The sequence below is a fragment of the Sylvia atricapilla genome, chromosome 4 (assembly GCF_009819655.1).
Source record: "Sylvia atricapilla isolate bSylAtr1 chromosome 4, bSylAtr1.pri, whole genome shotgun sequence".
Lineage (NCBI taxonomy): Eukaryota > Metazoa > Chordata > Aves > Passeriformes > Sylviidae > Sylvia > Sylvia atricapilla.
This window is the reverse complement of record NC_089143.1, coordinates 30,971,270-30,984,492: the sequence shown is the minus strand read 5'-3', so window position 1 is coordinate 30,984,492 and position 13,223 is coordinate 30,971,270. Positions and strand designations below refer to the sequence as shown.

Below are 13,223 nucleotides of genomic sequence, written 5' to 3'. Positions count from 1 at the left end.
TCTTTTTGATAGCAGTGGGTGATATTTGGGGAAGGCTGCTCCTCTGAGGGATCTGGGTGTCGTTGTAGAACACGAAAGAAAGATGAGAGACTCCAAATATTTCAGAAAGCAAACAGTGTAGAAAAAGGCTTTATTGTCTAATTCTTACTACCTTTTATAAAGTGTTCTGATACAGACTTAACATGAGTGGTGAATAGGAATGACACCTCTCTAATCCCATTGGTTAAACTAGAGAAACAGCAAAACACCACCTGGAGAAAGATTGTTTGAGAAAGGATAGTTGTTTGCCAAGATTGCTTTGAGAAGCTTTCTTGAGAAATTTTTCCTTGGGGAAAAAGTTAGCAGCTGCTAGCAGGCTAAAATCTCTCAGACCCAGAAGTATCAAGCCCACAATCTGAGGTCCCACAGAAGAGGAGAACCCTATCATTTGGACACAATATTGATCCGCAAAGGGCACGGCAGACAAAAGGCATCTCTTTAACAACCCATTTTCCCCTCTCCTTGTCCCAGTGCCACTGAGCTGTGCCTCCACCTCACCCCTGTGCTGCCATGGCCACGCTAGAGACGCTGCCCGTCCTCAGTGACCCGGCCTATCCCAGCCCGGAGAACTTCCACGGCCCATTCGCCCCTCGCTATTCCCAGACCATCCCCAAGAGCACCATGGGGAGCGTGGGCAGCGGCGTGGCCAACGACCAGGAGTTCGCCATGAAGAGCGTGGGCACCCGGACGCAGAGCAGCGGCCGGCAGACCGAGGGGGGGCCCCGCAACGGCTACTCCGCCCGGGAGATCTCCAACCGCTACTCTGGCGAGGAGAAGACCTACAAGTCAGAGAAAGTCTCCAACTCCCTCTACATCAATGGTGACCTGCGCAAGAGCGAGAAGGTGAAGGTGGACATCTGCGGCAATGTGACTGCCAACAATGAGAAGAACCTGCCACCGCCTCCCCAGTACCGAGAGCCCAGTAACCCACCAAAGATTTTGCCGATCTCCGGCAAACTAGACCAGGTGAGAACCTCCTGGAGCAGCTGGGTGGCCACGGTGCTTCTCTGGAAGCACAGACCAGGAGACCTTGGACAACAGTGCGGTCTTGATGGTCTCGTTTTCATTTTGTACATTTTTTTATGTAGAGGCGATATAATTCTTATGACTTTCAGTGGGGTTTGTTTGTTCTTGAGGAACCCAAGAGCGTGACCACAAATCTTCCATATACAGCTCATTTAAGCCTGTATTTAAGTCACTGGCTATTCCAACTTCCCTGATATGTTGTGCCTAACCTCCCTGAAGGATGGGGAGGGAGCTGGAGTTGGATCCTGTTTCAGTAGGTTCAGCATCTGAGTGCCACTCTTGTTTTGTGTGCTTTGTGCCTTTTATAGGCAGTTTCCAACCACCGACATCTAAAGCTGTTGCCTGGGAGCAGCCATGAGCATCTGCTCACAATCCCAGTGCCTCTTGTGAGGGAAAAGGCTTGGGAACTACCCCTGTAAATGTTTATCTCCCAGCTCAGCCCAGTCTTCATGGCTCATATGGAGGCTCATTTGCTCATTCAGGGAGCAAAATCTCCCGGGCCTGGAGGAACAGAGCTCTAGAGCCAGCAGTGTTTTATGTAGCCTGCTGCTCTGCTCCAGTGACTTCCATAATTTGTGTCCAGTATTATTTCTGCAGCATTTGGCGGCCTTTTCTCCTGGGTTGTTAATCCACCAGTCCCTGCAGTCCATCTCAGTCTCACACTTGGTCTCCAGCCTGTTCAGTGGGGCTTACTCTGTTTCTCCTAAAAGTCATTTTCAAAATACCTTTGCTTCCTCCAGTTTAATTTTCACCTAAAATCCAACCTGCAGTAGGGGAGACTCAATCCCATTTTGAGGAAAAATTTATTTCTAATGGTGTATTGATGGGGTGAGGAATGTGCAAGGCCTTTAAATCCTTTCTAAATCCCTTACAGCTGTGGTCTATTGTCCCTTAGCATTGCTTATGCCACAGAAAACACAAATTTCAAATGGAGAGCAGCTCTGGTATATTCCTTGCCTGGTGTCATTGCTGTCACACCTCCTACCTGCCCCTGTCTGAGGACAAGCAGGACACGAAATCCCCACAGGCATAGGTCACCACTGGCAGGAGAGAGATGTGATTCTCCTGAGGCAAAAGGGCTGCTAATCCAAGGGTTCGATTCAGCTTTCAGCGAAAGGGCAATGCAACCTCAAGGATAGAAATATAATCAGCAAAAATTAGGGTTATTTTGGTCAAGTCTGGTAAGCAAGGGGCAGCCCTCCTTATGAAAAGCACTAAGAGAATCCAAGGAGTATTCGAGGTAAAAATCACACAGGTTGGGAGTGATAGTTAGCTATCCCTAAGTTAGCTTGGGGAAGGGAAGGCAAAGTGTTGCCCTTCAAGTGACCACAGGTCTCTCATGTGCAACCCCAAATGGTCCAGGGTGTGTAACAAGGTGGGAAAAGCAGCCAGCCCAAGCTGCATCAGCCCCACCCTGTGCCGATGTGTCTCTTTTGTGTGTTGTTACCGAGCCTCCTGCCGTGTTTGATGCGTGGTCCTTTTTCCTTTTTGCAGAGCAATGAGCCCTTAGTTAGACCCTCAGCCTTTAAACCAGTAGTTCCTAAAAACTTCCATTCCATGCAGAATCTCTGCCCGCCGCAGAGCAACGGAATGGCAGAGAACAGAAAGAGCTTGAACCATGCCAACAGCAATAGCCCATCCGCACCCAAGGGTGGACTCGACAAGAGCAGCCTTAACAGGACTACAAACCAAGGCGGGGGGCTCTCGGATTCAGGCCGTAACTCGCTCACGAGCTTGCCCACCTACGGGACGGGCTACAGCCAGCACGTGGGCCCCATGAGCGCCTCCACGAGCCACATCAACCGCATCGGGACCACCTACGTGGAGAAGAACATTGTGGGATACAACGGGATATCTACCTCAGACAGCGGGCGGTCCTCCAGCAAGAGCACCTCGTCCTTCAACAGACTGAACCATCTCAATGAAACTATGCCTTTCCACTCGCCCTCCACTGATGACATCATCCAGGACCTGGAGGACCGGCTGTGGGAGAAGGAGCAGGAGGTGCTCCAGATGAGGAGGAACTTGGACAAGAGTGAGGCAGCCATCTTCCAGGTGTTCGAGGAGAAGCAGAAGATCTGGGAGAGGGAGATGGAGGACCTGAGGCAGAACTATGCCAACAAGTTGCAGCAGGTCTCCAAAAAGGCTCAGCGGGCTCAGCAGGCTCTGCAACTCCAAATCTTCAAGCTCCAGCAGGAGAAAAAAAAACTCCAGGATGACATGGGACAACTCCTCCAGCAACGAGAGGAGCTGGAGAAGAAATTTGTGGCTTTCAAGAAGGAGCAGGCTGAGTTTCTCCCAAAGATTGAAGAGACCAAGTGGGAGGTAAGAGCATTGTTGTAACAGGCTGTGAATGAGGTTTCCATTGCAGGATTTGGTGACCCAAAGTACCTCCCACATGTCCTAAGTGGAGCCCACAGATAATGGCCATGGGTTGGTGACCTCCAGGTAACACTTGTCTGAGTCCTCACTTGTCTGAGTCCCAGGCCTGTTGATTTCAATTAAGCCAAAATAAGTGCAACTTTTTGTGCACACCCTCCTGTGCTGGTTAATAATTTGACTTCACAGCCCGGTCACTCCAAGTCATGACATTCAAATCCAGTTTCAGGGAACACAGGTCTTTCCACACAGGTACTTGTGCCTGCCAAAAATGGGCTTAAGTCTATTTTAATTAAATTCTTTTACCATTTGTATTTGGGCGAGCCTCAAAACCACTTTTCAGATATTGGATTTTTTAAAAATGGAAGCTATAAAAGCAACTGAGCTAAGAGTGACACTAATAGCAATGTCTACCTCATGCTGTCCATTGTAACACAATGTTTTCAGTTGTTAGTAAGTTTGTCTCTCTTAAAAGGCTGAAAGACAAATTCCTTTTTCTCGTTCTCCTGTTGAGTCCTAAATAACTTTTTCCTACTGTTCCTATTTTTAGAACATTTTATCAAGGTCTGTTTGTATAGCCAGTGCTAAGATATCTTTTTTTCAGCTTGAACATGTGAAGAATTTTAATCCTTCCATGCCCAAGCTAGAAACTTTAAATTTATTAAGAGTGCAGAGGCAAAACATTGCTCTAGAATCAAGAAGACCTTGTTCTGCTAATCCTGATGGAAAGTCAATGAAGCTGGGATTAATTAGGTTCTGAAATGTGGCATTTGCAGATGTTCAGCAGAAGGTTTGGGATTGAGGCCCATAGGTATGTGGGTGGCAGAGTAAGATGAAGGCAGAAGCAAAACATCACTGGTGGGGACTGCAGCACTGGGCTTGGCTGTTTGGGCAGCTCCAGCTGGGAACAGCATCAGGTCTCTGAGAGCCAGGAAAAAACACAGAGGTGTTTTTTAGGGACAGCCTCTAGGTCGGTGGCATGGTCTAGGTCCTGGTGAAGGCTGGGTCCTTGAGCAGGGTTGTTTCACAGGCAGTGCAGGGGACAATCAGCTCCTTGCTGCCATCCACCAGCCTCACAAGTGCTCTCCCTGCAGGTGTGCCAGAAGGCAGGGGAGATCTCCCTGCTCAAGCAGCAGCTGAAGGACTCCCAGGCTGACGTCTCCCAGAAGCTCAATGAAATTGTGGGACTGCGGTCGCAGCTCAAGGAAGGTAAGAACTTCCTACGGGAGAAGGAGGAGCAGATCCTCACCTTGAAGGACTCCTACAGCTCCAAGAGCGTCAACCTGGAGATCTGCGAGGGCGAGCTGCAGAGGAAGATGAGTGAGGTCCAGGTGCTGAGGGAAAAACTGAACCACTGTGAGCTGGAGGTCTCCGGCCTGAAGCGGACACTTGCCAGCATGGGACCCGCGGGGTCTTTTGGCGGGGACCTTGGGGAGAAGCTGCGGGACCCGCTGGCCTGTGAGAGTGATGAGGCCAAGATGCAGCGGCAGAGCGAGGACAGCGTGAACACCCTGCGGAGGGAGGTGGAGCGGCTCCAGACAGAGCTGAAGCTGGAGCGGCAGCAGCGGGAGCAGCAGGTGATGGACTTCGAGGAGGAGCGGCGCACGTGGCAGGAGGAGAAGGAGAAAGTCATCAAGTACCAGAAGCAGCTGCAGCTGAACTATGTGGAGATGTACCAGAAGAACCAGCTCCTGGAGCACAAGGTCAACGAGATGAACACGAAGGCCACCAGCCCCCCGCACACCGAGGAGAAGAAGACATGGACTCCCTCCAGACTCGAGCGAATAGAGTCCACTGAGATCTGAGGAGGGACTGAGGTGACACAACGGAATTTTTTATTGCTGTGCATGTAGTACCTACTCAAGCCAGTGATCTTCCGAAGGATAATGCGCTCCCATCGGAGCGGTGTGAGCACGCTCCCACCAGGCTCCATCACCCTTACTCTCCACTTCTGTGCTCTGTAGGTAAAATAACTGTGGATTTGTGTTGGTTTTCTATCGATAATGCGACATCTCATCTGGGTTTCTTCTGGTGAGAGTCAATTGGCTCTTTTGTAATCTGCCCTGACTGTTACTTCGCTAGAGGCTGCCACCCCCTTTCCTACAATTCACCCTTCTTTGGTTGGTTGTTTTGGAGGGTTATATGCAGTTTTGTTGGTTTTCCAAGCATTTACGTGCAGCAAAACAGTTCAAAGCGGCAGGTTTGTTGTTTTTTGGGTTGGGTTTTTTTTTTTCCACGACATTTTTAGCCACATTGGCTAATGGAGCAAAGCTCTCGGGATCATGAGCAAACTCAAGTGTTCTGCATCAAGCATCCTGTCTAGACGGTGGTCTTAGTGAAGTCAGTGTGAGCTTGGCCACTGATTTCAGTGAAACCAGACATATCTCTACCAGACGACTCCCTCTTGCCCTGGTTGCAAGAGGTTAGGACATCCTTGAGGAGCAGGATGAGCCTGTCCTGGTTACTGAAGCCAACAAGGAATGATGTCCCAGCAGGAGCCTCCCTGGAGGCTCAGCAGAGATTAACATATGCTGCGTTTTCACTTCCTTGTGGTTTCCTCCTGCAGTTCCGCTCCTCTCCCAGGTTGCGACCAACCCCGGGAGCAGAAATACCCTCTCACCTCTGCCTTCGTCCTCTTACTCTATACCCAAGCTGGCTACAGCAAGAAAAAGCTTGGAAATCTGAGCTAGTTACCCTTCCCAACAGCCCTCTTCTCAAAGTCAGTGGAATCCAAACCCATGGGATGTTTATGCAAACTGAAGCTTTAGCAATCTGCCCCAAAAGTGGGCAGTTGTGCCACCCTGTCCCCAAACGAGTGACATCTTGGTGCACTCTCTTGGTCTAGGGTCTGCTTAAAAACAGCACTTGAGCCTCACTCAGGAGTTGCAGGGGGGCACAGCAGCATCACAGCTGGATTGCAATGGTGTGCCATTCCAAACAGCGTCCACAGCCATCCCACGGGGCATCCCACACTTCAGGGATGGAGATGATAACTTGCAGGCCTAGCTCAAGAAAATACTCAGCTACTAACTCTGAGGGGAAAATAAGAGGGGAAAATGTTTAAGATCACGCAAGTGCTTATGCCCTGGCAGAATAATAAACCAAATCCTATGTGCACAGTCACCGAGGCAGCAAAACCTGGCATTCTGTTTGAAAACACGGGCAAAGTGAGCTTGGTTCTTCCTATCATGGACAATTTTTTACCATAAATCACAATAAAGAGGAGAAAAATGTTGCAAAGTGGAGTTTGCACTGGCCAAAGGATCAGTAGGAGTGGGGATTTTGGCTCTTTGCCCTGGGGAGCAGCTAGAAGAGAAAAGTTAGATTTAGCACTGGGATGTCTTGAAATGTCTGTGAGGTGACTCCAGGGAGAGTTTGGCCAGATTACATTTCATGTGCATACCAAGGAAGAACCTCGAGGCATTTGGAGGCTGAAGACCTTCCAAACAAAAGGCTGAAGCTGCACATTTTCCATGTCCTGTCTCCCCAAAGCTCTCCAGTTCAAGACCAGGTCTGACCTTCAGTTTGAGAACAAATGTTGTGATGAGCTCCAGACTGAGCAGAGTGGAGACTGCACTTAGTCCCACCAGCCCAAGTCATTGGACAGTGCTACTGGCCAGGAGCTGGTGGTGGCTGCCAGAGATCCCTGGAGCCATTGAAAATGGAAAAGAGCAACAAGACCAGGGTATTTAAAGATCCAAATTGACAGTTCCTGTCTTTTCCCACCACTTCTGCCCATGTCTTTGGAGCTGGAGGAAGACAACTCATGGAAAACACCAGGGCTGCTCAGGCTAAGCCCCTTTCCCTAGACCAGCCATAAAAGGGGGATTAGGCCAGGTCTGACTCCTGAGGGGTGTGGGGAAGAGTCCTACTGCAAATCCTGAAGATTCTCCAGCACTCTTGGACATCAGCTGTGCACCCCAGCAAGGAAAGAGTGCAGCTGCCTGTCAGTGCCACAGAGCTGCAGACTTTGCCATGCCCAGGGAGGCATTCACATCTACCTGGCCAGGCAAATCCTAGAGCTTCCTCCATGTCATACTCCAGGCCTTCCAGACAGAGTCAAACATCCCACAGTGTCGGGGTTGGAGATCTGATGTCTTGCACCATCACAGCTTTCCTTTCACATCAGACAAGCCCACATTGTCCTCCATCCCAGAGCAGGTGTTTGGTGTCTGTTCTTATGAAGATTGTTCACTTCAGAGGAAAGGCCCACTCCCTCCACCTTCTTCACTGCATCACATCAATCCAGTTTCAATCCAGATCTCAGAGACCTCAACTGTGGACATTCCCTGGATGACAAAGCCTTGCAGACACCCATTCAGACACTCTGCTCCTGGTTTTCCCTCTCTCGAGATTCTCCCACCCAGGATCCCCCAAGCATCCGGCTGTCCTGCAAAAAACCACCCCATCTGTGCTATGGAAAATAGAGATGGTTTTGGGAGCCAAGCTGCCACAAAGGATTCCTGTGCTTCAGGATTCCTCCCCACAGCTGGATGTGCTGCTCCCCATCAAGTCCTCTCCCCTGTGCCAGCCCTTTGCTCAGCAGAGACGGAGGAAAATGATGGTGGGACACTGGGATTCCTGCTGTTTGTGCCCAGATGGGAGCTCACCTGGCTCCTTCCAGATGTTTACACTTTCACAAGTTAATGAAATCTCTCATCAAAAGCTTCATTGAGGCCCTGGAGTCTTAGCCCTGGATTAGGACAGCCAAGGGGTGCCAGGATGGTGTTCGGGTGAGATATCCTGGGAATGGCGTGTCTCTTGGAGGCTCAGGCAGGGCTGATGAATTGTTCTTGTCCCATGGAACTTGGGCTTGACCATCCCCCAGCTGCCTCCTCCACCTTGGAGCTAGTGGAATTCATCGTGATATCCTGGCTCAGGTGTCATTCTCCAAGTCCTGCCCCCAAAATCCTCTCAAACTTGCCCCCAAACCTGCCCCCAAAATCCTCTCAAACTGATCACCACCACAAGCTGTGGCCATGAGGGTCTCAGCTCAGTTGCCCATACATGGGGTGTACAAGCATTAGAGATGCTCTGGGGATACCCAACACATGCAGCTGGACAATATGACCCAAGAGTTTTGGGAGAGCCAGGCCAGTGGTGGAAGTCCTGGAGCAGCTCTGGTGTCACAGGACCCCCATGTACAGAGCCCAGTCGTGCTCCAGGCACATCCACATGGCAAACAGAGGACACTGATCAGCTCCAGTGGGTTCCATCCATGAGGATGTGGGCTGAGCAGGCTATCCTGGTGCTAGGGAAGGTCTTAACTCTGCTGTACGTGGAGCTGCTTTGCTCCACCACCAAGGCTGGCTGCTACTGCTGTCCCAGCAACCCAGCTGGGCTGATTCCAGTGCTCCCCTCTCATCCCCAGGGTGAACACCACAACCAGGGCACAGTGTTGTGCCTCACACAGCCCCACTTAGCTCCTGCCACTGTCTGCTGGCAGCTGGTGGCCCCAGTCCTGCTGTCACTGGTGGTGGTCTCTCACCTTGGGGTTTCCATGCTCCAGAGAGAAATGGAATTGTTGCTCTTACGCTGATGTACATAGAGAAATGTACTTGGATGTAAATAAGAGCCCAGATCTGTATGTTGATGATTAAATGGAGACAAGAAGGCTCTGTGGCTTCTCTGTTGGCGAGCGGGGCCGAGCACTGAGCACTGCATAGGGGGTGCTCAACACCCCGACCTGTGCCTGGCTGCAGTGGGAATTCAGCACCTCCGGAAAGCAATCCACTTGGGATTAGCTTAGCCTGGTGCCACTCTGTCCTGCTTTGGTACTTGCTGTCACCCTGAGCCAGGTTTGCAATTGCCCTGTGGTTAAGGGTGAAGTCCCCTCTGCCCGTCTGGTGTCCCACCCAGACTCCATGCAGACAGTGGCTCCCAGAGGTGTCCTCCCTGAGCTCCATGGAAAGAACCATCCTGCTCCCCTACTGCCCCTTGTAGTGGCACTTTATAGCTTGCTCAAGGCAGCGAGCTCACAAGCAACATGACCAAAGATCTCTGGAGAACGCTGGGCTGCATGCTTGGAGCTGTTTCCCGGCTTTCCTGCAGAGAGATGACACTGCTGTGGGCTGGAAAAGGGGAATGAGCCGGCAGGGGACAGGATTTCCCTGTGTCTCACCTGGGAATGTTTGCAGGCTCATAAGGGCCTTTCCTGTGCGAGAGAGGACAGGATAGAAAGAAATTCCTGGCTAAGGTGATTGTCCTCAGTTGGTGACACCAGTGTCCTGCACAGCCATAACAATTGTCTCCACACATTTCCCGTGGAGAATATGGACCAGGGGCTGTCCCTAGGAGTTGGGATGGATGCCATTCCCTTTCTTTTTGAAGAGATGATGCATGCCAAGCCATGCATCCTCTTGTCTTCAGGCAACTTCATGCCTCTCATCTTCAGAGCAATAGGTCTGCTCTAGGTTAGCAGCAGACACCACTACAGGGTCCAGTCAATTGTTCTGGCTCAGTGGGAACTGTCCAGGAAAATAAGCATCCTGAGAGGTTGTGGTCCTGCTGGCTGCCCCTTGGTGTCCTCTCCACAGCTCACCCCAGGGCATCCTCAGCACCCTCCTTACCAAGGAACCAAATTCCAAGGTGGAGGCAGTGTGTCCTTCGCTTCTCCTGCTCAGGATGCTGAAGGCATCTCTGCCCACCTTTGCTCCATGAAGGCTCCTGGGCCTGGCAGGAGGCCAGTGAGATCGGTGCTCCTGCAGGTGGGTGTTCAGGTGGGTCTGGGCCTTGGGCAGATGCCTCTCACTGTGCCTCTGCTCCCCAGCCATTCTTAGCCTTCTCCACTCTATCCTTGAGATAGGAGAGGGTCCAACTCACTGTTAATTTAACCTAAACCTTCAGTTTAAGCCTTGAAACCCCTTTACATAAGCTACTGTTCACCAAGACCCCTTGCTAAATCTCTGTTCATGTGTTGCCTGTGCCCTGCTGCTCCTCTGCTGCAGCTCTCCAGGTTCTCCTGCCTCCTTTTAGATCATTCCCATCCCACTGGAGCAGTCAGTGCCTCTCCCAGTGCTCTCCCAGGTACATGCGAACAAGCCGGAGCTACAGCCCCCACTGAGAATGGGTTATCCCAACCCTGCTCTCAGGAGCTTTCCAGCACACTGACCCTCTCCTCTCTGACATTCCCACGGCAGCTCCATCAGCCCTGCTTTACCTCCAAGGACAAGCTGGCTTCCTGCTGAAGGACATTCCCATGGCCTGCAATCCTGTGGAATCATTGCACAGGGATTCACACCATCACCACCCAGCTCCGGAGCTCCCTGGTCCTTCCACTCTCCAGAAAAAACAGGGGTCTGAGGGGTCTGTGAGGTCCTTAGGGGCATGCAGGACCCTGCAGTGTATCAAGAGGTAGGGATCACATCCAGCTGTTTGTAGATGTTGGCTTCCCAATAGGATGTTCCATACTGGCAGTGCAATTGCTGTCAGTGCCAGGCTCCTGTATTTTCAGGATAATCCTCCTCCTCCCTGGTTGTCCCAATGATGGGGATCGTGTCAGGTCTGGAGCCTGGGACTAGGCTGTGTCTCCACAGCTCTTTCACAAATCTGTTTTCTCTGGCAGGAAGTCTCTGCTTTCTGTCCCAAAGCAATAGATCTTTCCAGGGAGATTTAAAAGGGACTCTTTCCCACTCTGACTCCTGCAGACAAGCCAACATTCCCGTGAATACCTTCATAGCTCCAGCCCTGGCCTCAACTCCTTTGGAAAGGGATGCAAGGTCCAGTCTGGCTCTAAATAACCACAGTGGTCTGAGCTCCCGTTTATCCACAGAGCCCGAAGCTTCCCACATCCAGCAGGCCGCCAGCCTGGATACCCAGGAGATGTGACCCATCCCTCCTGATGCCATCCCATGGCTGTCACTGGGTCCCTGCAGCGGGTCCTCTCCACATGGGAGCCACTGGAGTGTCTGAGCTCATGGAGTCACCTTCAATGACACCCTGTGGGACACTGTGGCTCTGCCATTCCTGAGAGCCAGGCTCGGAGGAGCAGTTCCCCCTTCACCCCTTTCCTGCGACTGAAAGGAGCAAGAATACGTGCGGGCAGAGCTCCAGCCACGGGCTCAGGAGCGTCCCAGCACCACCCAATGCTGCACACCCGGCTGATGTGTCTATGCAGTCCCTTCCCAGGCAGCCGTGTCCCCGCAGAGCCCAGCCCGGGGCCGGGGCTCCTCCAGGGTGTCTTCGTTTGCACTCTCCGGGACCTGGTAATCGCTGTGAGCCCAGAGGAGCCGCGCTGGCCTTTGCCTCGCTCCGGGCACCACGCTGGGGAGGGTTTTCCTCGCCCCGAACCGATGCACGTCGCTGAGTCGTCCCTTCTCCAGCAGATCCACAGCCGTGCCCTCAAACCCCGGCTCCCCCGCGGGGAGGAGGGCGGCCGGGGCGAGGCTGCTGTCCGACTTCACCAGCAATAACAGGAGCTCTGCTGGCGCCGGGCCGTGCCCCTCTGCAGGACCTCCTGCGTGAGACCCCCTCGTCCCGACCCGCACTCCCCGAGTGTAAATTCAACCCTAGCCTCGTGCTTTCTTCCCTCTCGTTTCCTGACGCCTCGGTGTCTCTCTCTTTATCTCTCTCTCTCTTGTCCTCTGACTGTGAATTCAAACCAGAAGTGTTCTCAACTCGACTCCGTTACTGTTCTGTTTCTGCGTCGACTGTTGCTGGTTCTCCAAACTGCGTTTAAACGAGACTTTGCAAAAAAAAAAAAAAAAAAAGTCTAAAAAAAGAAAAAAAAGCTTTTAAAAAAATCTTAAAAATTATATATATATATATAAATAAATATATATATACTTTTAAAAAATAACAAAAATATTTTAAAAATAACTCCATAAAGTCCGGTGTCTATCCTGTCCACTTGGTCACTTCCAAACACCGTTGTCTTGACTTTGCCTCTGGTTAAGTGTGTTTAAAGACATGAGGTTGAAAAACAAAACAAAAAAAGACAAAAAAAAAAGGAAATAAGGTGTAACACGCAGCATTCTGGGATTTCTGTACAGCCAAGGTGTATCTGTTTCAGAGGTTCTTGTTAAAACTCCACCACACTTCCCAATCCCCTGCTGGTCTGTTGTCTGTTCCCACTGGGTTATCCAGATGTGAAGAGCTACTGCCTTTGCCATTTTCTATGGTGAATATATAAATATATCTGTACAGAGGTATGTATATATATAAATAGACATGCAGATCTATATGTATACGTATCTCCAACTCTCCTCTCTCGACCTGACTGTGAAGGATTTTTATTGGGCAAAATAAAATGGAGAAAGGCCCCATTTTAAAAACAGGACTGCGTGGTTTGTTTGGTTGTGTCACAGGTGGGAGAAAGGGTGAGAACCAGGGGGATTTTGGGGATAGATCCACAGCTGGGCTGGGGAACTTGGGGGGAAGTTTCACCCTGAGTGAACCAGCATGCTCCAGTCCAGCTGCAGTGGTGGGAAGGCAATTCCCCTTCCCTCCTGTGCCAAGCTTTCACTTGGAAAAGCCACATCCCCCACTGGAGCATCTCTGGGGGTTCCCTGATTTCCCCAGCACGAGCCCTTCATGTGGCTGAAGGAGTAGAAAACAATCAAAATGCAGTAAATTTGTACTGGATCCCAGATCCAACGGGGTGAGGGTTTGGAGGCAGCCCCCAGGCCAAGGTTCATCCATCCTCCCTCATAACCAGGGGGGAAACACCACATCAAAGACCTGCAGGTTTTCACTCAAATGAACCCCACCCAACGCTGTCAGCGTCACTAAAAGCAACAGATAACCGTTGTTTTTCTTTAAAGACGCAGCAATTCCAGCAC

At 51.1% G+C, this 13,223-nt stretch overlaps 1 protein-coding gene across 2 annotated transcripts; it reads left to right on the top strand.

Annotated features, from left to right (window-relative positions):
* The first annotated feature begins 340 nt into the window (after positions 1-340).
* LZTS3 (leucine zipper tumor suppressor family member 3) lies at positions 341-12,718 on the top strand. Of its 2 annotated transcripts, none has more exons than XM_066317460.1 (3): positions 341-1,005; positions 2,629-3,390; positions 4,539-12,718. In XM_066317460.1, the coding sequence occupies exons 1-3, from the start codon at positions 550-552 to the stop codon at positions 5,247-5,249; spliced, it is 1,929 nt and encodes a 642-aa protein (XP_066173557.1). In that variant the 5' UTR covers positions 341-549; the 3' UTR covers positions 5,250-12,718. The 2 variants fall into 2 exon arrangements, with proteins under 2 accessions (XP_066173557.1, XP_066173556.1); XM_066317459.1 differs by having other exon boundaries at positions 343-1,005; positions 2,560-3,390.
* The last annotated feature ends 505 nt before the right edge of the window (positions 12,719-13,223 follow it).

What these genes read in the sequence shown, in the direction of transcription:
- LZTS3 (XM_066317459.1), top strand. Translation starts at nt 550, where the DNA reads ATGGCCACGCTAGAGACGCTGCCCGTCCTCAGTGACCCGGCCTATCCC. An exon ending in TCTCCGGCAAACTAGACCAG is followed by an intron (nt 1,006 to 2,559) that starts GTGAGAACCTCC and finishes TCCTTTTTGCAG; the next exon opens with AGCAATGAGCCCTTAGTTAG. An exon ending in TTGAAGAGACCAAGTGGGAG is followed by an intron (nt 3,391 to 4,538) that starts GTAAGAGCATTG and finishes CTCTCCCTGCAG; the next exon opens with GTGTGCCAGAAGGCAGGGGA.